Source organism: Microtus oregoni, unplaced genomic scaffold (assembly GCF_018167655.1).
Source record: "Microtus oregoni isolate MIOR12 unplaced genomic scaffold, Mior012 000139F_ref0000186, whole genome shotgun sequence".
Lineage (NCBI taxonomy): Eukaryota > Metazoa > Chordata > Mammalia > Rodentia > Cricetidae > Microtus > Microtus oregoni.
This window is the reverse complement of record NW_024544789.1, coordinates 114,204-139,025: the sequence shown is the minus strand read 5'-3', so window position 1 is coordinate 139,025 and position 24,822 is coordinate 114,204. Positions and strand designations below refer to the sequence as shown.

The following is a 24,822-nucleotide window of genomic DNA, read 5'->3' as shown; positions in this document are numbered from 1 at the left end:
TCAGTATTCAGAGCCTTTAAATCCTGCTTCCCTCCAGGAGGCCGAGGTGTCAGAGGAATAAGGCAGTCCCAGCACAAGTGTGGGGTAGGAGGGCGTTGGCAACAGAAGACACCGCCTTCAGACCAGGGATTTACAAAGAGTAGCCATGCAGCTTCGCTCCAAAGACACTGTCCTCAAAGCAGAGCTCGCTTCCAGAAGGGCATCTGCTTTACCAGAAGTACATGTGCAGGAGCTGCAAAGATGGCACACGTGTGAGGACCAGGGTTCGGATCTCCAGAGCCCACCAAAACTCGGACAGGAACGGTGCCTTCTGGGTAACTGCAGCATTCATGAGGCAGACACAGGAGATCAACCATAGCAAGTTGACAGGCAAGAATCTGATCAATAAACAAAGCAGATGGATTAGGAAAGACACCTCGAGGCAACTTTGGTCCTCCAAATGCATGCGCACTACATGACACATCTACACAGACATGCGCCCACACTTGAGAGTGCATTTATACATGTGCGTGTGTGTGTGTGTGTAAAGTAAAATACAAGTGCGCTTCAACTTCCGTGATTGAAAACACTATAAATCAATAGTGCAATTTTACTTTATATCCAACTTAGCAACCATCACAGTTTAGTCCAGCCTACAGGAAATGTGTTTAGAAGACCCACATTGGCTGACAGTTGGGCAAGACCATTTGACACAAAGTCCATTACATAATAAAGACCAAAACGGCTCACGCAATATGCCTCATACAGTTTGCTTCAGAATGTCAGCTGCTTCCCTTCAGTATCTCTCAGCTGACAGGAGCTGCAGGTCACTGAAGCTGCTGGCCTGGAAAGAGCTCAAAGTTCAAAATTAAATCATGGTTTTAACCATATATTTTCCTCACAGAATCATCAAGTCAGAAGTCCTAAAATGGGGGAGCTCTTTGTTTAGTATCTGTTCTTGGAGCCATGTTCCAGGACCTGTCAGAACTGATAAGCGATTTCTGTGTGGATTCCATGTCTACCACCTGAGAGACATGTGTTTGTCTGGTGAATCCCGGTTTGGTTGTGTGTGTGTGTGTGTGTGTGTGTGTGTGTGTGTGTTTCTGGCAATACTAGACATTGAACCTAGATCCACGTGCAGGTTGAGCCAAGCTCACTGAATTACACCCTTAGCCCTGGGGCTCCTTAAATAGACTTTTGAGAACTGGTCAGACACACTAAGCCAGGGGTTCTCAGCCTTCCTAATGCTGTGACCCTTTTATACAGTACCCCAGCCATAAAATTATTTTCATTGCTACTTCTTAACTGTAATTTTGCCACTGTTGTGAGTCATAATGAAAATATCTATGTTTTGTGATGGCCTTAGGTGAGCCCCTTCAAAGGGCCATTTGACCCTCCAAAAGGGTCACAGCCCACAGGTTGAGGACCGCTGCACTAGACCAAACCTTTTTTTGTTTTTAAACCAACTCCTGGAATCGGTTCCCCTGGAACCTGAAAGGCAGAGTCTGACCAAAGACATTCAGGGGAAGAAGGTTCAGGAGGCTGAAGCAGGAAGATTACAAATTCCAGGACAGCCTGGGCTACATGGGAGGTTATAAGATAGAATTGCTTCAGAGGCAGTCTTAATGCTACAGTAACCCTGCAGGGGTGGCGCACGCCTTTAATCCCAGCACTTGGGAGGCAGAGGTAGGTGGAACTTTGTGACTTTTGAGGCCAGCCTGGTCTACAGAGTGAGTTCCAGGACAGCCAGGTCTACACAGAGAAAGCCTGTCTTGAAAAAAAAAAAAATGCTCAGACTGCCTGTGGGGAAAACTAGTGTCTTCTATTAATAAGGGCTCAGTTTCCCCGTTTGGAAAATAGAAAGAAAAAAACGCACCAATTGGCAGGGCAATGATGCAATGGATACAAGTGGAGATAACCCGGAGTCCATGGGCGCCAAGCCTGCTGTTGTGTTGGATAAATGGATACATTCCCTTTTCTCCTTCAGAGGAATCCTGACAAGGCTCCTTAGCTCAAAACGTGCTTTGTCTGTTTATTTCCTATGAAGACCTTAAATGCGTCCATTTCCTCCTTTAGTCAAAAAAAAAAAAAAAAAAAAAAGAAGGAAAAAAAAGAAAATGGCCAAGTAGGTACAGTGTGATATCCTCAGAACAAACCCAGAAGTCTGTCGGGAGCAGTCGGGACAGCCCTCTTGTTCCTTTATTCCAAGCCCTGGGGAAGGCCAAGGAGCTATGGTTAACGAACTCCCATAAAGATGGGGTTTCCGGAGATGAAGCATACAGGGGACTGAGCATCCCTCCCACTTGACGACGGGACTAGCCATCAGGCCCTGGCTCGTGCCCTTCCCTTCCAGGAAAAGATCAGGAGTGCAGAGGAGGGAGGGGGCGGGGAAGTAACCAGTGTCTCCAGGGCGGAGGCTGGCGTCGCCCCACCTTCCTCCCGCCGGCTGGGCTCCTAGGTCGTTCCGCCGGGCTGGGCATTGAGCGCCGCGATGTGGGCCGCGCTGTCGCTGCTGTGCGCCGGGGCATGGCTGCTGAGTGCCCGGGCCACCGCCGAGCTGACCGTGAACGCCATAGGTATGTGGGAGAAAGCGGGGCTCAGGGCTCTGGGGGCACCGGAGGAAGAACAGGGAGCTGGGGTGGTTTCGGGGAACCCTGATCCGAGAGACAGGCCCGTGGGGGCCCAGAGTCTGTCTTGTCCAGGCCAAGATACAGCAGCCCTCAGCTTTTTCTGCCCTCCAGCTGGGACAGCTGGGAACGCAGAACTTTTTTGCCCTCTCACAAGACATCCCAGCGTGTTCTGGTTCTTTCCGTGGACTTGGCCCCCAGGGATCTCCCTACCTTGGTTGTTAGTCTGTGGCATGCTGGTGTATACTCCCTGCCCTGAGGAATACACTGTGCCCACAGCAGTTTCAACCCTAGTGTGTGTGGTGTGCGGGGAGAGCTGGATCAGAAAAGTAGCCCTAACTTGGCAGATATTTTGGTTCTGTACAGCGCTGGTCTCTGTAGCAACTCCTAAAGGCCCGCTTGTGGGACAAAAGCAGCCCCAAGTATCTTGTTCTAATAGATGTTTATTTATGGACAGTAAAGCTAGTAGTTAAATGAGTTTCAGGTGCAGCTGTTCTTACACACACACACACACACACACACACACACACACACACGCCCTTCCTGCCAATCATTCAAGTGTAAAGAGTCCTTCAGTCAAAACCCTTGACTCAAGAGTAGGTGGGGGGCTATGGTTTCCTAGCCCAGCTGTTGGTCTTTCAGTAGAACATAAAAACTATACTTTCTTTTTGTTAGTGATTTTATTAGCATTTATTAATCAAACATAATGATGGGTTTCATTATTATGTTTTCATACATGTATTTAACATACTCTAATCATACTTCAGCATTCATTACCCTCTATTGTTCCCCTCCCACTTCCTTCTTCTTGCCAGCTTGTCCCTTTCTTTTCTCTCTCTCTCCCACTTTAAATCTCTTTGTGACTCCATGGGTTTTATTAAGGTTATTTATAGAAACACAGGTACCTTATCAGATGCTACAGTAACTCTTAATAGCCTAGGGATGGGGCCTTGTGATTCCCCTCCACCCTTTTTTTGGTTCTCTTTGTTCTGTTTCTAACACACTACTAGCCAAGGATGAGCTTGAACTCCTGACCTTCTTGCCTCTAACCCTCCCTCCCCGGCCCCCGCCAAGTACTCTATCCCCCAGCATGTGCCATGCCCTAGTCATAAAAACATTCCTTTTCGAGAGACAGCTCAGTCGGAAAAGCACTTGGTATACAAGCCTGAGAGCCAGAGTTCTGATCCCCCGAACTATGAAAAGCTACCCAGGCACAGCAGCCGCGTGTAATGGCAGCGCGTGGAAAAAAGATGGGGGACCCTGGGGTAAGCAGACTAGCTAGATTGCTGCGAGCTCCAGGCTCAGTCAAAGACACCTGCCTCAGTAAAGTGGAGAGTGATAGGGGACAACGTGACATCTCCGATCTTATACAGTGCACCCGTATACTGCACACACTCTGTACACACATACACATATAAAAAAATTAACTAATTAATGAAATGAACAGTCACAGTAAGCTTAGGATGGATTTGAGGTTCCCCTAAGGTCATCTGTGTTCTCATCCACCAACCCTCTATGAGAAATTCTGGGGCTTTCTCTTCTCTTGGTTGGTTTGACAACCCCACAAGAGACACAGCCATCAACTTCTGCCTGCTGCAGAGCCTAGTCTGGGCTGGGGTTTGTCTTCTCTGAAGGCTTCAGGCACAGCAGACCCTTAACCAGGGTTTGGAATTCCCTGAGCCTGGGGACCTGTCTTGAAGAACTATGCTTTTTCTTCCTGAGAGAAAAGGTCCTGGTTTAGCTGCCAGAGTGGGTTTGCTGCTTGTGGATTGAGCTGTAAATGCCACACAGCAGTGACCTTCACATTGCTGTGCTGGAGGGGTCCCTGGGGATCCCTGGGGCAATGTGGAGCTATTCCAAATGATCCAGACTCAGATGGTGTCAGAGAATCAGTCTAGACCCTTTAGTTCAAAACTGCCCATTGGACTAGGTGTGATGCTCGCCTGCAATCCCAGCACTCATAGAGCCAACCGCATGAAGATTGTGAGTTCAGGACTAGCCTGGGGTATATAGCCACCCATTGTCCTAATCACATATTCAAAAGATGTATTTCCACTCGAGTTTTACTTTGTTAGGTTTAATGATGACTTTTCATAGTCTAAAATAAGTTTGGAAAAATTAGGCAAGGTCTTCATAATAATTATGATTACTGCTCAGTCTAGAATAATTTTTTGAAGTTTAAGAAGCCTTGTTGTTGTAGAAAATGATATAGGATGATTTAATATAAATGTTCTCCCTTAGGCTAAAATTCTGCGGGACAGAAAGATAGGAGTTCAAGGAGAAAAAAATATGTAATATTGAACTCTTTTGTTGTTGTTCTTGGGGATGGTATTTTGAGGTAGGGTCTTTTATGTAACCCAGGCTTCCCTTGAACTCCTCCAGATCCTTTTTCCTCAGCTTCCCAAGTGCTAGAATTAGCAAGCCTGTGCCTCCATGACCAGCAAGCTATCCAACACTGTGTTTGTATGGGAGGCAGTAAATACATGTATTATGTATGTTCTCATATGTAGACACACATGTGAACAGGTGTGTGTGGAAGCCCAAGGTTAATATCAGAAATCTTCCTTGATTGTTCTTTTACCTTATTCATTGAAGCAGGGTCTACCAATCAAACCAATTTGGCTAGTGTTGCTGGACACACTCTGGGCATCTGCCCTCTGCCACCCCAGACTGGAATTACAGGTTAATCACATGTATTTAATTACATGCACCACTGACATTTAGAAGGTTCTGGGCATCCAAACTCTAGTCCTCTTGCTTTCATGGTCAGTGCCTTAACTGCTCGGCCATCTCCCTAGCCCAGTGGTCTTATTTTCAAATGTCAATATTCAATGCAAGTGGCTAGTGAGATGGTTCAGAGAGACAAGGTGCTTGCTACCAGGCCTAACACATTGAGTTCAATTCCCAGAATCCACACGGTAGAAGGCAAGAACATGCTTCTGAACATTGTCCTCTGACCACTCCAATCATACCATGGTATGATCATGTACACATATACACACACTGTAAAAAAATATATAAATAAAAATGTTAAACATTTACCGTTCATTAGAATTCATTTTTGCGGCTATTTAAGTTTAAAATGGAAATTCTAAATCATGTGCAATAAAATATTACCAGCACCCCAACAAATTCTATTCCTAGGTAGACATGAAAAAAAACAAACAAACTCTATGCCAGGCAGTGGCGGTGCACACCTTTAAGCCCAACACTCAGAAGGCAGACACAGGTAGATCTCTAATTCGAAGCCAGCCTAGTCTACAGAGTGAGTTCCAGGACATCCAGGACTCTTACACAGAGACACCCTGTCTTGAAAAACCAAAAAAAAAAGAAAAGAAAAGAAACAAAAACAAAACAAAACCACATCTACTCATCCCTGATAGGGAACCAATGATAGATCAAAGTAAGGATGCCACCAAAGTCCAACTTGATAAACCAATAAATTTTACTGGGATTATTTTCTGGATTGTGCATGAAGTTAAAGAAATAGAAATAACTCAAAGACAGCTACATCACCTCAGGTCGCCCTCCCCGCAGCATGGGAGATCGCTCATGAAAGCTGGAAGCCTGTACCTTGGCTGATCTCTGCTTCTACAGACAGTTACCACTCAGCCTGGAGACCTGGGCTCTGTGGGATCCACATGGTAGAAGGAAAGAACTAACTCCCAAAAGCTGTTTTCTGATGAGCATGCGCGCGCGCACACACACACACACACACACACACACACACACACACACACCTGGTGGGTAAAGTGCTTGTGATACAAGTATGAGGACCTGAGTTCTGATCCCTAGCACCCACACCGAAAAGCCGGGTATCGGGGCACACACCTGTAGCCCCAGTGCTGGGAGGCAGAAACAGAAGGACCCCAGAGCTTTTGGGACAGCCAGTATAGCCAAATGACTGAGCTTCGGGTTGTTCTAAATACTCTGTCTCCAGAAGTAAAGTGGAGAGAGTTAGATAATGCTATCCAAAACCAACCTTCATACAGGCATATGGGTGCACACCTACCCCATATACTACACAGAAATAGCAGTTTCTTAAAATTTCTTGTGGTAAAAAAAGCAGAAAGGGTTTGAGCTCCTTTTTGTACTCAAGCAATAGCTAACCCACATCAACCTCTTCTTTGATATTTTGCAAATGAAATCAGCTGGATCTGGTGGCACACCTTTAATGCCAGCACTTTACGACAGAGGCAGGCAGATCTCCATGAGGCCTGCCAAGTATACAGGGTGAGACCCTGCATCAAATAATAGTAATATAAAAAGTAAAAATTAATAAATAAATGAAATAAAATGCAAGTCAGTTCTTTAGTGCCCTACTTAGCTGTAGACTCAACATGATCACAAGGCACACGCGGACCTAATTATTTTTCTTTTTTTTTTCACAGAAAAGTTTCACTTTAAGTCATGGATGACACAGGTCAGTGGCCTACTTCTTCTTTTGAAGTTTCTCTTGTCACAAAGCTTCCTGTTTGCAAACTAGAATTGTGTCAGATTTGAGACAAAAGAGAGGGATTTTCCAACCTTCTTCTGTCCTGGGTCTTTCCATGCTTCAAACTGACCAAGCTCCAGGCAGACCCACCGTGAAATAAACTTCCAAATAGTGGTGCCCAGGGAGGAGCCTGGCAGAAGACTTTCATGCCTTTGCTTCATTGCTGGAATTTGTATTTGGAGCACTTTCTACAGTGGCTGCAGAATTTGTTGAGAACAGTAGCATATGCAGTTTTGAAAATGATGAGTTCTGCCATACACTTGGCTCAGCTATGAACCATGGTGTCCACAGGCCACCTGAGCTTGGCAGGTCTCCTCAACAGGGTCTCCTGAACTCTTAACAGATGTCCTGACAGTTGGCGTGGTCTTCATCATGGCCACAGGTCCATGAACGTAAAGGATTGCTTTGTAACTTCCTGATATTGTCAGTAGAGAACAAGAACGGAGCCCCATCTAACTGATCTGTCCTGAGAGTGACAGAATGAAAACGCCCGTGGGATGGGGATGCAGCTCAGTAGGTAGCATGCTTGCCTAGCACGCACTTCCCATGTGACCTAGTCATGGTGATATACGCCTGTAATCTCAGCACTTGGGAAGTGGAGGTAGGATGCTCATGACCATCTTGTCTAGGGACATTAGATCAGCCTACATACATACATGACACCGTGGAGGAATCTTGGGCGGGAGGGGATCTCTAGAAGGACTCCCTCTGGTAAGCTTCACCTGTTCTCATGACTTGTTGCTGCTGTGTTTTGTTTTAGCACCAGAAGACATACAGCTCGGTGGAGTACAACTACAGACTGCATACGTTTGCCAACAACTGGAGGAAGATACAAGCCCACAACCAGAGGAATCACACATTTAAAAGTACTGAGCCCCTTTCCCCCCAGGCCTCTGAGAGAAGGAGGGGTGGGAACATCTCAGCTCAGCTCTGGAAAGAAAATAATTAGTGGCACCGGCTGGTGAAAGGGTCCTCTCAGGGCTATTGGGTGTAGAGAGCAGGGACTCAGACTCTGAGAATGTCTTTGTGAACCTCAGATAATAGCTCTGGAAAGGACATAAATTTAGACAGTACTGTCAACCCTCTGTGGAAGTTGTGAAGTCTACAAAAGATTCTAGAGGAACTCTGCCCCTCCAACCCCCAACTTGCCCTTTGAGGGTGCACTACGTACAACCTAGATCTGTTTAGGTTGCTGCGAGACCTCGACTCTCAGACTGTTCTGAGCCCATGAACAGTCTCTGGAGTCACCCAGTTTCACTCCAGGTGAGGGTCACTAGAAACGTATCTAGCATGACCACTGCAGTTGCTGAGAAATGACAGCTCAGCTAAAGGGACTCTGAGCAGCAAGCATGAGCTGCCATTCCTGCATGGTGCTAGCAACTTACAGAGGACATGACAGTATGGAACTGGCTGGGTTGAAGTGAAGACTGGATGGGGGAGGGTGGGAAGACACTACACAGGTATGGCGGCTCTTTACCTGGGTGCTCATCAGTTTTACAGTGGGGATCTAAAACAGCGGATGCCTGGGCTGTACCTCAGATGGCTGCATCCACCAACTCTGGGTTGCCTCTGTCGGCCTGAGCAGCTCTGAGGCACAGTGTCAGTTGGCCTTGCTATTGAATCGTATGAAATATAGAATTTTACAGGAGCCAAGTTGTAGTAGCTCTAACTAGAACATGGGTAAACAAGGGCTCTTGCTTTTTTTGCTTGTTTCTTAATCAATTCACTGTGGCCTTTGTTTCATGTAGTTTTGCTTGGTTTGTTTTCCCTTCTCTTTTTCAGTGGGATTGAACCAGTTTTCAGACATGAGCTTTGCTGAAATAAAACGCAAATATCTCTGGTCAGAGCCTCAGGTTGGTGTAGTTCCTTGTTGGTAGAGATTTCTGTCCCGCCTGGTCCCTCAGCCGTTTAGTCCCAGAAAAATATGCAGAGGTCTACATTAATCATAAACTTGTTGGCTTATTAGCTTAGGCTTCTTATTAACTCTTACATCCTACATTAACCCATAATTCTTGTCTGTGTCAGCCACGTGGCTTAGTACCTTTAATCAGCGAGGCATTTTCATCTTAATTCCTCTGTGTCAGGGTTATAACTGCAGACCAAGTCTTCCCTCTTCCCAGAATTCTTCTGTTCTGGTCACCCCACCTTTACTTCTTGCCTGGTCAGTCCACCTATACTTCCTGCCTGGCTACTGTCCAATCAGCGTTTTATTAAAGCAATATAAGCAACAAATCTTTACAGTGTAGAAAATCATTATCCCATAGCAGTTCCTTGTAAATCAATCTGGATAATTTTGTCTGTACCCGTGAAATAAACATTAAGCCTGCTGTGTTTCCAGCTAGATTCAGTCCTATCCCCAGCCATGCCTAGGGGTGTCCCAGACTATTCCTGGAAAGAGCAGGATGATCCATCTCTCAACAGTCCCTTAGTCCCGGGCTCTGGCCTTAACAAAAGGAACCCATGATTGAGAAGTAGCAGATAAAATATAGGTCCCCAGTTAAAGATGAATTTCAGATAGACTTTTTTTTTTTTTGAGATAAGGTTTCTTGGAGGCTAGGCTGGCCTGGATCTTGATTTATAACCAAGGCTTGAACTCCTGATCCTCCCACACCTACTTCAAAAGTGCTGAGACTGTGAACGTGTGACCAGATTATCATTTCCCATCCCCTTTGGTTCGTGTGTGTGCATGTATGCTTGAATGTATGCTTGAATGTATGTGGTATATGCATTTGTGTGGTTGATGCATATGTGTGTGGTATATGTATTGTGTGGTATGTGTATATGGTATGTGTGGTGAACGAAAAATAAATAAAAAGGAAGGACTTGACTGCTCCTAGGTATGGTGGAGCTGAAAATGTAAATAAGAGCAAAAGCATAGGGCTGGAGAGATGGTTCAGTGATTAAGAGAGGGAAACCAAGTGCAGCAACCAAGAGGGCAAACGGTAAGAAAGAGGGTAGGTAACCCAAATGACTGGATTATGTAGGGAAAAGCCTCTGGGGGAAGGACAGCCCAGTCCCTGGGCTGGAGAGTTCAGGGTGGAGGGCAGGGTATGCCAGCCACACCCTGTAATAAGTAGGGACTGAGGGATGCTAGGAGAATCTGGCAGCCAGGTCTGCTTGAATGTTAAATAAGCACCTCGGTCATTTGTCCCAGGGTTTGAGACTTAATAAGTGGTATATGCATGTATATGGTGGATGCATGTGTATGATGCATGTGTGTACAGTGTATGTGTATGGTGCATATGTGTATGATGTATGTGTGTAATATCTATGCATTTGAGTATGGTGTATGTGTGTGGTGTATGTGTGTATGGTTGATATACATGTGTGGTAGATGTACAGCATGGTGTATATGTGTATGATGTATGTGTGTAGGGTGTATGTGTGTATGGTTGATACACATGTGTGGTGGATACATGTGTGTGATGTATGTGATATGGTATGTATGTGTATGGTGTATTGTGTGGTATATTCATATGTGTAGTGTATGTGTGTGTGGTGGGTGCATGTGTGAGCACATTTGCCTACACATAGACATGTGCACATGAGGAGGCCACAGGTTATTATCCTTATTTTCCTCGGATGCCCTCCACCTTATTTTTTATTATTTATTTTTTTATGTAATTAGGTGTACATGTATTTGTGTCTTTCCCCTGAAGTTGAAATTATAATTGTAAGTCACCTGATGTGGGTGCTGGAAACCAAGCCAAAGTCTTCAGAAAGAAGAGCAAGTGCCCTTAACTGCTCAATGTTGAGTCATCTCTCTGGTCTCATCACCATTTTCTTTTCCCAGACAAGATCTCATTAAGTAGCCCTGGCCAGTCTCAATCTCTTTATGTAAACTAGGCTAGCCTTGAACTCATGATGACCCACTTGCCTCTGCCTCTGGGTGCTAGGATTAAAGGCAGGTGCCACCACACCCAAGCTACCCTGGAGCTCATCCATTGGCTAGGCTAACTGATCATCAAGTCCCAAGGATCTGCTCTCTGGTCCCCACCCCCAGTACTGTGGTTACAAATCAGACAGCTGTGAGGACTTAGGTCCTTATTTGCATACAGCAAGCACTTTACCCACTGAACTATCTCCCCAGACTCCTCAGACCCTTTTAAAATTCTATTTTAATTATATTTTCCTTGAAAATAATGTATTTGGTTGTTTCAGAATTGTTCAGCCACCAAAAGTAACTACCTCCGTGGTACTGGCCCCTACCCCTCCTCGGTGGACTGGCGGAAGAAAGGAAACTTTGTCTCAGCAGTGAAAAATCAGGTATGCATGGCAGTCCACACATGTTCCCGCCAAAACAGCTGTCCGACAGCGCGCTAGGATGCGCAACTCAGATGCTCACAGCACCTTTGTGAGCTGCTTATCCTTACTTCTGCCTTTTCCCTTCGCCTCTCCCGTTCTCTCTTCTGCAAGGCTTTGGATGTCATTGCTTTAAGGTTTGGCAGCTCTGGAGGATGAAAATGGCCCTGCCTTCCTTCTCTGCACACTGGCCCAAATCCTCCCAGGACTTCCAGGTCTGTCCTGCTGAGTTGCTCCAAACACATTCCCTGAGCCCTCCGAGTCCAAAGACCAGGACCTTTTCTGCCCAGAAAGCATCTTTTCCTCCCTTCCCTCAGACCCTCCTCAGGGCATCAGGCTGCAGGTACTGTCCTTGCTGGCTGCCTTTGGGGCATGGTTCCAAGTGGTTAGTGATGAGTAACCAAGCCCAGCATCTCTCATTTGCATGCCCTGGGCTTAGTGTGTGTGTGTGTGTGTGTGTGTGTGTGTGTGTGTGTGTGTGTGTGTAGGGGCAGTCTTTATTGTCAGAGAGCCCTCTGCAGGGCATAGGAGACTTGGCCAGGTGCCTGCCTTTCCCCCAGATTCTGGGAGCTTTAGTGCATTCTCTCTTCTGAAAACTAAACCCCATGTTCTGCTGTTCCCACTGCACTCTGCTCCCTCCCCCTCAAAATGGCACCACAGCAGACTTCTCAAAGATGCTGACCTCACCATTCTAGGAAACCGAGGTTAAGGTTGCCTTCCTAGAAATTCCTGGCTTTCTTGTGAAAGTATCCACAAGAGGCATAGCTTTTTTTATGAGAGTCATGTGGCACAAAAGGCACGTGGCACAGCCCCACAACGTCCCAGGCTCAGCACAGCCGGGAGCCTGCCAGGTTAACTGGATGTGTAAACTGCATTCCGAGGGAGCAAAGCAAACATCTGCCTCAGCAGGAAACGTGAAGGGCAGTAGTGACCCAAACACAGTGTGCAGGCCCTGTAGAGTCTCATGGCGATTCAAAGCATGGAACCCTAAGCCTACTCTCTGGGCAGGTGGGAAGCCGATGGTTCTGAGTTCTCCTGTTATTGGTACCCTAGGCCACCAGACAGGCCTGACCACCTGGGATAGGAACAAGGCCATTACTCAGGGGTGCATGTGATGTCTTACGGTGGCTACTCCATGGTGACAGACAGTGGTCATAGTACCCCACATTAGCTCTGAAAGCCCCCTTGAAATGATATAACTGTACCGGGGAAGAAAGTGGATAGCTAGCTCAAGAACCAAGATAAACAGGAGGGAACTCAAAACCGGCTCTCTGCCACTCTCCTGCAATCCCTGCTGAGGCAGGAGGATCTCAGATTCAAGGGTAGTCTCAGCTACATGGTGAGTTTGGCCTTTGAGGAAGGAATTTAAGATACATTTAAAAAGTGGAATATGAAAGACGAAAACCGCAAAAAACAAAAACCCAGGTCCCTGTCCAAGTCAAGTGCCAGTTCTGCTTCCTCCCACGGGACCTGCAGTGGCCTCCATTGTGATAAAGCATTCTCTTTGACCCTTTACGCGTCCTTTTGATCAGATCTTCCTTCAGGAGCCTCGGTTGCTGCGTCCTAGAGGAAGGATGCCAGTCTGTGCAGGGCAGCGTGGACAGACCTGCCAGTGGGGGCTTTGAAAAGGGCAAAGGCATTCAGGGACCAAGGTTCGCACACTGGTGAATGGAGCTGTGTCATGAGGACACATTCATTGACTCCCTCTGCCTATGTGTCCTCTCTAGGGGTCCTGTGGCAGCTGCTGGACCTTCTCCACCACGGGGGCCCTGGAGTCTGCTGTGGCTATCGCCACCGGGAAGATGCTGTCTTTGGTAAGAGTCAGCCATAGGCCATTTCCTACAGACCTGAACCTCCGGGCTCATTCACATTGTTAGCGAAAATTTCTATTTCTATTGGATCTCATGTCCCAATCCTGAGGACATTTAGCCTGGGAATCTCAACTGATGGGTTTCCCAGAAAGAATGAGAGTGAAGAAATTCCCCAAGGACTCCTTCCTGAGTGGATGTACCCACAGCCCCAGTTTTTTAGCCTAGTACTTCACCAAGCTCTCTGGACAGTAGAAACTGCCTGCAAGACACCCCTTCAGGGAGCTGTGCCCCTTCCCATGCAAGGAAGAGCTAGGGCCTACGTGTCTGTCAACTAACCCCCACGGGAAGGGGGACACTTGTGAAGAAACTTTCCCACTGTGTAGGGAAGAGGGAGAGTTGAGCAAGGCCATGAGAGCCTGGGTTGAGGAGTTAGGGAGCAGTGTCTCTAACATACACTGTGAGATGCACAGTTTGTACTGTGTCCACCCCTACAGGACTTCTTCACACCCTTTCAACTGCTTTGCAGCCAGGTCATTTTGAGCCCCTCCCAACATGTGCCAGCTGCAGGAGAGACACCCTGGGATATACAGAGATGGCCTTGTTCCCAGGGGGGGACCTTACAGGGTCTTGCCACACAACACCAATTAGACCACGAATGTGAATGAGCTAGGGAGAGCTGACACTTCATAGCGACACCTTCCTGGCCTCTCAGCCATTTCCTCCCTGACTCTGTGCTTCTTGATCTAGGCTGAGCAGCAGCTGGTGGACTGTGCCCAGAACTTCAACAATCATGGTTGCCAAGGGTATGTTCCAGAGGGGAGAGTCCACCCCTTCTCCTCTCCCCCATTTGCTGTTGTCAGGGTCAGTGGCTGCTAGAATCATGAAATCCCATTCATCGGTAGAATTAAAGGGTCTCAGAGCTGGAAGGTTTAGGACTGAACCCAGCCTCTTCCCAAGATGTCACCCAGCCCTGTCTTCAGCACGGACAGCCTCAATAGTCACTGAATCATCTGGACAAATGGCCAAAAGAATAGATAGGGGAGGGGCTGGAGAGATGGCTCAGAGATTAAGAGCATTGCCTGCTCTTCCAAAGGTCCTGAGTTCAATTCCCAGCAACCACATGGTGGCTCACAACCATCTGTAATGGGGTCTGGTGCCCTCTTCTGGCCTGCAGGCATACACACAGACAGAATATTGTATACATAATAAATAAATAGTATTTTTTTAAAAAAAGAATAGATAGGGGAGCAAATACATCCCCCTAAAAAGCCCGAATTCACATGTGGAGAGCTGACTGGCCCTTAGACAAGGCACCTGAAGCACAAGCTGCCCAGCCCTTGAGAGCCTTATGAGATATGGAAATGTGCCTACGCATAATGCTGTGCAGGACCAGCTTCTGGTCCATCTTCTCAATAAGTCACTAACTCCCGTTTTCACAGCGACATTAGCCCTCCTTTCTTTCCCCATGTGAGCTGATCTCTGAGTTTTGTGTGGTTATTCGGGTTTCTGTGCCTATAATATGCAGAAAGTCCCTTAGGACTCTATGTCCCCTAGGACATACTCTTAGCCTTGACTTTCGGGTCAGGCCAAGCCTTGCCCTCACTGCTCCTCTGTGGGACATCCCATGCACCATCTTCTACTCTGACAGCAGCGACTAGCAGGGTCCACATAGCCCCAGCCCGAGTCCAGGGACTCAGGGCTGATGCGACAGCCTGCCCAGGATCCACAGCAGGCTTAGTGGCCCCTCATTTTTCATCTCTCTGTACAACTTCACACTGCCTACGGCAAAAGGCTGCCTTCTGGGCACACTGGAGTCTCACTGCCTTTTGAAGTCTGTTTGCTTTGGTTCATGACACCACACCCATTTTCCATTCAAGTACCGGTGCTCACCATATCCCTCTGTGAATCCAACAGACAGCGGACCACACAGAGGCGCCATTCCTCAGAGCTGAGTAAGCCATGCACAAGCGTGGCATAGGTCAGGTGGTAACATGGATCCTAGGGAGAAGAGCAAGGACTGGACAGAGTGGGGTCTGCCGAGAGAATTTGTTCAATTTTTGTTTGTTTTATGGGAGGTAGGAAGATGGGAAGGATTTATGTTTAGAATCTTTAAAGTCTGAATTGCGATTGTGGCCTGGTCATGGTGTCCCACTTTTCTGAGCTCTATCTGGGGCTGCCATGAGGGCTCAGGCAGAGTGTCTGTGGACACAGTCCATGGGGATGCCTGCTGTAGATGGCACTGTGGTGACAGTGACTCCTTCAGCCCTCTGAGGCTGCCTGTGTCTCCTGACAGGGGCCTGGCATCCAGGGCTCTCTGACACAGAGGGGCACTTGTGGCTTGTGCAGTTTCCATTGCCTGAGACCAGGGAGAGCACTGGAGACCTCTCGGGCCTCTGCCACTGAAATGTGCCCCACCATGACCCCAGGCTTACTCGTGTGTCCTTCTTGCAGAGGTCTACCCAGCCAGGCCTTCGAGTACATCCTGTACAACAAGGGCATCATGGGAGAAGACACCTACCCTTACAGAGGCAGGGTAACTGTGGGGGGCCTCAGCTGTGTCCCCTCTCATCTCCATTTCACCCTTATCCCCCTCCACCCTGCTGCCATTCAAATCTGGCCTCCTCATGGTGTTGCTTGTGCCCACTGCTCTTACCAAGGGCCTCTTTTCACTCCTGCCTCTGTAACACCGTCTGTCTTTCCTGAATGCCCCTCTTCAGGACCCTCCCACCTCAACTCAGCTTGCCTTGTTCCTTCCTGACTCCATTGGTTCGCCGCGAGTCACCACCCCATCCAGAGTTTGGTCTCCCTTCTTCAGGAAACATCTAGCTGGCCTCACCCTGGGGCTCTCTGAGCAGCTCAGCCTATGTACCTACCTTGGTCAAAGCACAGTGGAGGCTCCTGGGATCTCTCTCCCCACAGGCCAGTCTTTTCCATCATTGTACCCACAATTCCTAGGTCCCGGAAACCAGGTCCCCTCCCCCCATTTCTGACAATTACTTAATCTCTGCCCACCTCCGTTTGGCACTGTTCCCTGTACTGTCCCTCTAACCCTGCTACAGAGGTTCCAGTGTGGCTTCTCTTTCTCAGTTTCCTCGGCTGGCTCAGGTTCTTCCTTGGGCTCTGACCAAGCATTGTGTGTCCCAGACAGCACAGAACTGTCTCCTGCCCCTGGGTTCTAAACACCTTGAGGACAAGAATGCCTCTGAGCCTCTCTGGAGCGCTACTGTCAGCAAGGCCCTGGTGCATGCAGGCTGCTTAGAAAACGCTATCAATCTTCCCAGGAGGGTGGCACCTCAGCCTCGGGCAAAGCATCTCTAATCTATATTCGCTTCCCTGTGCTGCCCTGAACAGGAGGGTCCCTGCAAGTTCAACCCCCAAAAGGCCATCGCATTTGTCAAGGATGTCGCCAACATCACACTCGTGAGTACTGGGCCCATCTCTAGCTAGAGAATGTGCTCTGATATGGAGGCCACAAGAGCGGGTCGTCATTGCAGTCCATCACTGAGGAGTCTGGGTTACCTCTGACTCCTGCTCACCATGAAGACTGTGTGATGGAGGATAGGAAGGGAATCGTGGACTGACAGAGGATGTACAAGCCCATATGAGGCTTTGTGTTTGGTTTTCTTGTCTTGTCTTAAATGCAAGTGGTAATCTCCACCGTCTCACCAGAGGATGGAGCATGCAGGTCAGCATGTGAGATGAGGAGCCTAGGCTTCTCAGGTCAGGGTAGGTTTTGCGGCAGTTATGGTTATCCCCACGACTGAAGAGCATAGTATGACTCGTTCCCGTCACCTGTTTGTGGTTTAGGTGGGGCTGGGTGTATCCTGTGTTGTTGGTCCCACATCAGCATCCGGGCTGAGGGCAGGAGAGTGATAAATCGTACCCCTAACGAATTATGTCACACCTTGAGTACTTGGAGAAACAAATTCCGTTTTCCTGGTAAGGCACTAGTAGAGGCCTGCTCACCCCAGCTAGGGTACCAACAACGGACCAAAGTATTCACACTGCACTCATGGGTAGCTCGGTGAATCCATGAGTTTGTTGGGCTTACGTACAGGAACATGAGTGACCTCAAAGCAGCTGTATCACCAAATGGTCCACCCTAGAGAAGATGACGACTTCCCATCGCGGCAGAGTTATAAACATGCCATTTCTTGTGTACACTAGAACCTGCAGGGACCACAGGAAGCTGGGACAGAATTTTATATAGCTTTGACAGGGGCTCAGGAGGGAGGAACAAGCTGGAACCCCCGGTGAGGGTCTAAGGACTCTCCCTCCCTTTCCCCCCAACAAGAGAACATCAGTAAGTCTTGCTGGGACTAATCAGGAACAGTAGTGGCTGTTAGACCTGAAGGACAGCATTCCCCAGCACCCAGTCCCACCTGCTTTTCCAAGAGAGCATGTGAGCAGTAACAGCTGCCCCCATGAGTCTGGGAGGACTGTGTAGGATGCAAGGAACGTCTGTGATGTGTGCAGGTGAGGGGGCGTGTACTCATAAACAGATTCAGGACACAAGCATGTAGTTTAGGTAATGACAGGCAGCTGCCATCTAATTGAAAGGCGTGCCAAGCTCTCCATAGTAATAACCGTCTGGAGTGATCAGAGGCACTGTAGAGCCACCTGGCAGGCATTATCTCGAAATGACTGGTTATTACCTTCATTTGACAGATGAGAAAACTAAGTCTCAGAGGAGCTAAATAATGCACCCAGGAGCTAGGAAGTGAGGCTGGATTGGAACTGAGAAATGTCATTCCAGAACTGAGGCTCATCACTCCAGCAACACAGCCCACACCCTGTACTGTTATCGTCTCCTGAAAAGAACCTAGTTTTAACACACCTGCCAAGACTGGCCCTCTGGGCCACTGTATTCCACTGTGAAGTGAACAAGGCACCCAAAGGTTAACTTTTGCCTACTTCCCAGGTTGAATCTTGTCAGAGCCCACTCAGACAGGACAAGGGACAGCTGTAGAAACAGCGTCAGGCACAGAGGTTCTGGCCCTTATGTGGGCCGGCCTCTGTGATATCGTAGGCTCCCAAGATTTCTGACCATACTCAGAAGGAACCCCTTGCCTGAGGGAAGACATACTGAGATGCTGTCTCCTCCTGCCCTTTACTTCCCTTCTCCAAGCTCTGGTCTTCACTCACTGAACCTCCCCACTCCCAAGCATCTCATCATTGTAACTCCCTTTCAGTTTTCCCCAGTTGGGCATTTTAAACACCTGAGGGGAGGAACCACCCACCCTGCCTGGGAGGGAGGCTTCTGAAGTATACCAGATGCTTCTGGCTGCTGCTCTCACACCACCTCCAAGAAGCTATTCATGACATCCTTCTGCCTGCCTTCCCCCACAGAAGTGCCAGGTCCCACTTAAAAGGGCCCACAGCCTTGGCTGGTCTTGTTGCCATCATGGTATAAGTCTTTACTTATTTGTGGATTTGTATTCTCTGTGTTCCACCACTGAAGTTCCCTAGATTGTCTTCCTCCTGGATGTGGAGGCCTCTGCATCCTTCACAGTCCCTGGCTTCAATGGTCAGTCATGACAGACAATGAATGGCGGAGCTGTGTGTAAAGACGTGAGGGAGACAAATGAGAGATTCCCAAACACTCAGAAAGTGAAGGCAAAGGCTGAAGCCACAGGGGAGCTAGTTCAGTTTGGGAGGAGGAACTGTATGCCAGATACAAACTGAAATAGGTCAGAGGTGTGGCTTACTCTTAGAGCACTTGTTCAGCACATGCAAGATTTGATCCTTGGGTTTGATCCCCGACACAACAACAGAGCCCGGGCATGATGACATATAACAAGCATAGGACGCTTGCCTAACAAGTTCAAGAGCCTAGGTTCCATCTCCATCACTGCATATTTATTGATTGTTTTTTGGAGACAGTCTTTCTGTTATGCACCTCTGGCTGTCCTGGAACTCAATATATAGAACAGGGTGGCCTTGAGCTCACAAATCTACCTGCCTCTGCCTACCAAGTGCTAATTTATCAGAGCTAGGCATGGTAGTACTAGTCTGTAATTCCAGCACTTGGGAGGCGGAGGCAGGAAGATGGGGTGCTGTGGAAACTCCTTCACCAATAGCCTTTAAGATAGCAGCCCACTTGGGTGTGTTCTCTTATACTATAAATATAGCCATAAAGCTTGTGCGCTCTCTCTCCCCTTGCTGCTGGACTCAGTTCCTGTTCCCCGTTTGTGCAGAGGACTGTGATCTGTGAGTCTACCCCTAAATAAATAACCCTTTATTATAATCCATTCTGAGCTAGTGTGGGATTACTTTATAGCGTCCATTTCAAATGAGGAATCCTAGGTTATCCTCAGTAACAAAGGCCAGCCTGGACTCCATAAGACCCTGAATCAAAAATGAATGAAAATAAAGCCAAAGGCTGCTGGCACCCTGCATAAGAAAGTGGGTCTGTGTCACTGCTGAGTGCCAGGGGCTTTGGTTCCCATGGTCACCTGCATGTCTCTAGAACTCTAGCCCCTACCTTGAGGCAACAGGCCATAAGTATGGTAGGGCAGTTGCAGAGACCATGCAGGTCTGTCAACCCTCTGTTTGTCCACAGAATGATGAGAAGGCAATGGTGGAAGCTGTGGCACTCCACAACCCTGTGAGCTTTGCCTTTGAGGTGACTGAAGATTTTATGCTGTATCGAAAGGGCATTTACTCCAGGTAAGCTGGGGACCTGGCAGTCAGAAGGGACAGTGCGTAAGACTGTGTGGCCCTCCTCAAACCCAGCACGTGGCTTCCAGCTCACCCTAGACTCTTAATTAGATTGTATTCATGAGACTTAGGATATGTTCTCTCCATTAGTCTTGTTGCTCTGAGTGTCAGGGATCAAGTCTCTACCCCAGAAGAAAAAAAAAAAGGTCACAAAGAATGCCTCAGGCCAAGCTGTTGTGGCTAAGTCGTGACTAAGGCCAAAATCCATGCCCAGAGCTCTGTAGTCATCTACAGAGGGCTGAATCCAGTCAAGAAAACTAAGGTTCAAAAACATAGTCAAATATTTGGAGATAGGGTTGGAGATGTAGCCATTTGGTGAGTGCTTACCTTGAATGCACACACCCTGGGTTCGGTCTCTAGCACCACATAGATGGTACACACCTATGATTCCAGCACTGAGGAGGTGGAGGCTCGGGTGGAATATGGGAAAGGAAAATGAACTGTTCTCAAGCACCAGAGTCCTTAGCACGCAGGGCCCTGTGGACAGTAGGCAATCTATTGCTGAGCTATACCATGCTCCACTCAGCACGTCTACCATGGGATTTCTTGTGCCCACACCTCTTAGTCTGCCAATTTGGTGCCAGGAATGAGCTCAACAAGGAGTCAGTCCCTCGAGTCGCTCCCTGCTCTCTGGGCTCCTTCATGCTTTCTCTTCTCTAGCCTAGTCACTCTAGAATGTTCATGTTCTTCTGGGCTTTGTCCTCATCCCTCTATGCAGATGTTAGATTCAGCTATAAATCCACAGCCAACTATTTTCTAAGAATATCCATGGCCCACCACGTCTCTTCCAAGTATTTATTAGACCCATGCTTAGATCTGAGGGCCCCCTGCCAATTCAGTGTGGGTGGTCATGGAGACCTCCAACCCTGCGTTCCTCCAGCTCCAGTACTCCTCAAAGGTCTCTGTGTCTGTTAACAGACGCACATCCCTGCTGCAGCTGACGGAGAGGCCAGAGACACAATAGGCTGCTCACTCTCCTCTCTACCTATTCCAGCCCATCATCATCTTCTCTAGATGCCTCCTCATTGGCTTGTTCTAGACAGCCCTCTCTCCTACACTAAATAGACTCCCTGGCCTCTCCTCCATTTGGACCCAGAGTCCTTCTGAATCACTTTTCTGGCCATAAAACTTCTGTGTAAGTATATGTGTGTGTATATAGATATACACACATTTATAGACATATCTATATATGTATGTATGTATATATTTTCATGTGAGTGTTAAGCCAGGCGGTGGCGGTGTACGCCTTTAATCCTAAGCACTCGGGAGGCAGAGACAGGCCGATCTCTGTGAGTTTAAGGCCAGCCTGGTCTACAAGAGCTAGTTTCAGAATAGCCAGACCTATACAGAGAAACACTGTCTTGAAAAGAAACAAAAAAAAAAAGATACACTCATGTGAGTGTGTCCAAGTGTACATGTATATGAAAGCCAGAAGTCAACCTAAGGTGCCTCCCCCAGTCACTCTCTTAAGAATTTTTTGAGATGGTCTCTCACTGATTCTAGAGCTCAATGATTTAGCTAGGATGGCTGGCCAATGAGCTGCAGGATTCTGTCATCTTCCCCCTCCCAGCACTGGGATTACAAAAGTAGGCTGGCTTTTTACATGCAAGCTGAGAATCTGAACTCAGATCTTCAAGACTTGAGTGGCAAGCCTTTATTGACTGAGCCATCTCCCCAGCCCTATGATGAGTTGGGTATAAATACCCAAGGCTCCCATTACCCAAGGTCTTAACTTGGCTTTGGGACTTTGGCAATTTTGCTCCCCTTTTTCTCTGCACACATCTGGCATCAAACCTCCCTTCTTGTATGTTGTAGGGAGAGGGCTGCTTGTTCTTCCTGGCCACCCTGCTAGCTTAGCCCTGAAATAACCATACAGAAACTGTATTAATTAAATCACTGCTTGGCCCAGTAGCTCTAGTTTCTTACTGACTCTTACATATTAGTTTAACCCATTTCTATTAATCTGTATATCACCACAAGGTCATGGCCTACCAGCAAGATTCTAACCAGCATCCATCTCAGACACAGGATCCATGGCTTCTCTTACTCTGCTTTCTTCCTCCCAGGATTCAGTTCTGTTTACCCCACCTCCTAAGTTCTGCCCTATCAAAAGGCCAAGGCGGTTTCTTTATTCATTAACCAATGAAAGCAACACATGAACAGAAGAACCTCCTATACCACTTGTCTCTTCTCATTTTACTCGATTCCCTCAATCCAGCCAATGTGGAAGAACTTAAGAGTTTCACGTATATCCCCTGCTCCTCAAGGAAGCTTCTTTACTTCCCATCCCCCTGGGTTAGATACCACTTCTTGGGGGTCCTCTCCCCTATCTCACTGACCCATCCCTCAGACCATTGCGGGGCAGCCTCTTTGCCCAACTGCCCCCTGCCAAATAAAGCTTTCTAAGGGCAAAGTGGGTCCTGCTGCCTATAGGCCAGCACCTTGCCCTGTACCTAACACAATGGTGACAGCTCCATGTCCACTTAATTTCCATATGCCTTTGAATCTTTTGCTTGTTTTGGTTTTTTTAAGACAGGGTTTGGCTGGCCTCAAACTCACAGAGCTCTGTTGGCAGAGACTGTTCATTAGTTTCCCAGCCACCCAGACCTGAAATAATCACACAGAACCTCATATTAATTAAAACACTGCTTGGCCTATTAGCTTATGCATATTTTTAGCTAATTCTCACATCTTAAATTAACCCCATCTCTATTAATCCGTGCATCATCACAAGGTCATGGCCTAGCAGCATGTTTCCACCAGGTTCCTACTGGCATCCTTTTCCTTTGGTGGCTACATGGCATCTCCTTGACTCCACCTACTCTCTCTTTAAATCTCTGGATTTTTTTGCCTGGCTTTACTCTGTTAAGCCATTGGGCAAAAGCAGCTTCTTTATTAACCAATTGCAATAAAACATGATCACAGCATACAGAAGAGAATCCCACATCAGAGATCCACTTGCCTCTGCCTCCCTAGTGCTGGGATAAAAGACTTATGTCCATTGAATCAATACGTGGCCACTGTAGCTTGTCTTCTTGAAGTCATGGAATGTCTCATGGAGGCTAAATGGCAAGCCAACATATTTGTCATAAGCACAAGTTAGTTTTTAGAAGGAATTTAGCAGGTTGAATTCTAGCTGGGCACTGTTGCCTGCAAAAGTGCAGCAGGGGGCTACTCTTCTTGTTGGGAGTCAGAGGTGTCCACTGTGCAGTGTGGCCAGTCCTATGTGGAGACTACCAGCACTTAGAACTGAGGAAACTCATTCTCTCCCATCATGGTTGAACCATACTTGATTGACAACCAACATACCACCCTCTGTCCAATGGGAAGCATCTCTCTACATCACTAGAAAGCCCTTGTTTGTGACAGTTCTGGCCTTTACCCTTCCTACACTACAAACCATTGTAAATTCATTTCTATTTCTAGCACTACCTGTCATCAGACTCCAGATAAAGTCAACCATGCAGTCCTGGCTGTTGGCTATGGAGAGCAAGATGGAGTACCCTACTGGATCGTGAAAAACTCTTGGGGTACCCAGTGGGGAGATAAAGGGTAAGTAGTTCCCTCTTCTGGGACACATGTGGCTCAGGTCTAGAGGCACCCCCTAAGTGTAAGGCACACCACCTAAAAGTTACAGCTTCTAAGGAGTTGGACAGCAAGCCCTAGCCAGGCCAGGGAAAGAAGAACCTGAAAATGGAACTTCACATGCCAAGGCCCTGTTAGCAAGACCCCTCATAGGATCCTAGGTCCCAGCAAGTCTTGTGCAGGAGACAGGAGATCAGTTGGTTTAATGGGGTCTATAACTGAAGGCTGGAAACAGCCAGACCTCAGCATTTTGCTGGGACAAAACCAACCTCTGGAGGGGTCTGAGAAATGAAAGCAATGAATTTGCTACAATAAGTGACAGCCCCTTCTTTGAATCAGAACAAATGAAGAGACAGACAGACAGATACACACACACACACAAAGGAGAGTTTTATTTTTAGGAGGTCCTACTGGTAGGACGATATGTGAGGACCTAGACAGAGGGAAGAAGGGAGCCTCCATCAATTCTGGGAAGTAGAATATTCAAGGAGAAAAAGAAAGAAATTAGTTACAAAGTGAGGCCAGTCATTTCCTGCTGATAAAATAAGCCCATGGTAGTTGTTCTATGAATAAATTCAGAGGGCAAAACCCCTGGAGTCATGTGCAGCAGAACATTGTAGAAAGCTGTGTAGTATGGATGCCACTAGTCAGGCCTCAATCCTTTCTCTCTGCCCAGGTACTTTCTCATTGAGCGTGGGAAGAACATGTGTGGCCTGGCTGCCTGTGCCTCCTACCCCATCCCTCAGGTATAAGCCAACGCTGCAAAGGCAACTGGTTGGCAGACAAAGTGAGGAGCCAGCCAGCCCTTCAATGGACATCCTTCCCAGGAGGAAGTTGTGGGGAATCCACCCAGGGGCCCCCTCAGTCCTGCTCTGAACCCAGAAGCCTAAAACTTTTAATTGAGAAAGAAGAACTTCACCAGCAACCAGTCCACCCATGTGGCAGCCATCACCAGCCATGTGCCTTAAATGTGGTTTTGAACTGACTCAAACCCACATGGACTAGAATCTTCTCTTTCCAGCTTTCTTCATGTAGAGAGAGCTCCAGTGATGATCTTGTCTGTGTTGTGTATTCAATAAAGACACAGTGAACACTGGGATGGGCCTGGACATTCTGTTCCATCTCCTGGGAGGGGAAGGAATCACTGTTTGAGTGTGGTGGGAGTGCAGAACTCTCTGATCTAAATCTAGGTGGGACCTTTGAGGTAGAAACACAATAACCTTGAAGGAATAAAGGTGAGTTCCAACTCTCTGACCTTTGGTCCAGGTGGAAATAGGATCACATTTTTGGGCCTCCACAATTC

At 47.7% G+C, this 24,822-nt stretch overlaps 1 protein-coding gene across 1 annotated transcript; it reads left to right on the top strand.

The window, feature by feature from the left end:
- Positions 1-2,391: 2,391 nt before the first annotated feature.
- Ctsh (cathepsin H) lies at positions 2,392-24,618 on the top strand. The gene is made up of 12 exons (XM_041646640.1): positions 2,392-2,555; positions 6,998-7,029; positions 7,862-7,967; positions 8,884-8,954; positions 11,263-11,367; positions 13,131-13,217; positions 13,962-14,017; positions 15,666-15,747; positions 16,566-16,634; positions 19,777-19,883; positions 23,361-23,486; positions 24,196-24,618. Exons 1-12 carry the CDS (start codon positions 2,471-2,473, stop codon positions 24,269-24,271), a joined length of 1,002 nt encoding a protein of 333 aa, XP_041502574.1. The 5' UTR covers positions 2,392-2,470; the 3' UTR covers positions 24,272-24,618.
- The last annotated feature ends 204 nt before the right edge of the window (positions 24,619-24,822 follow it).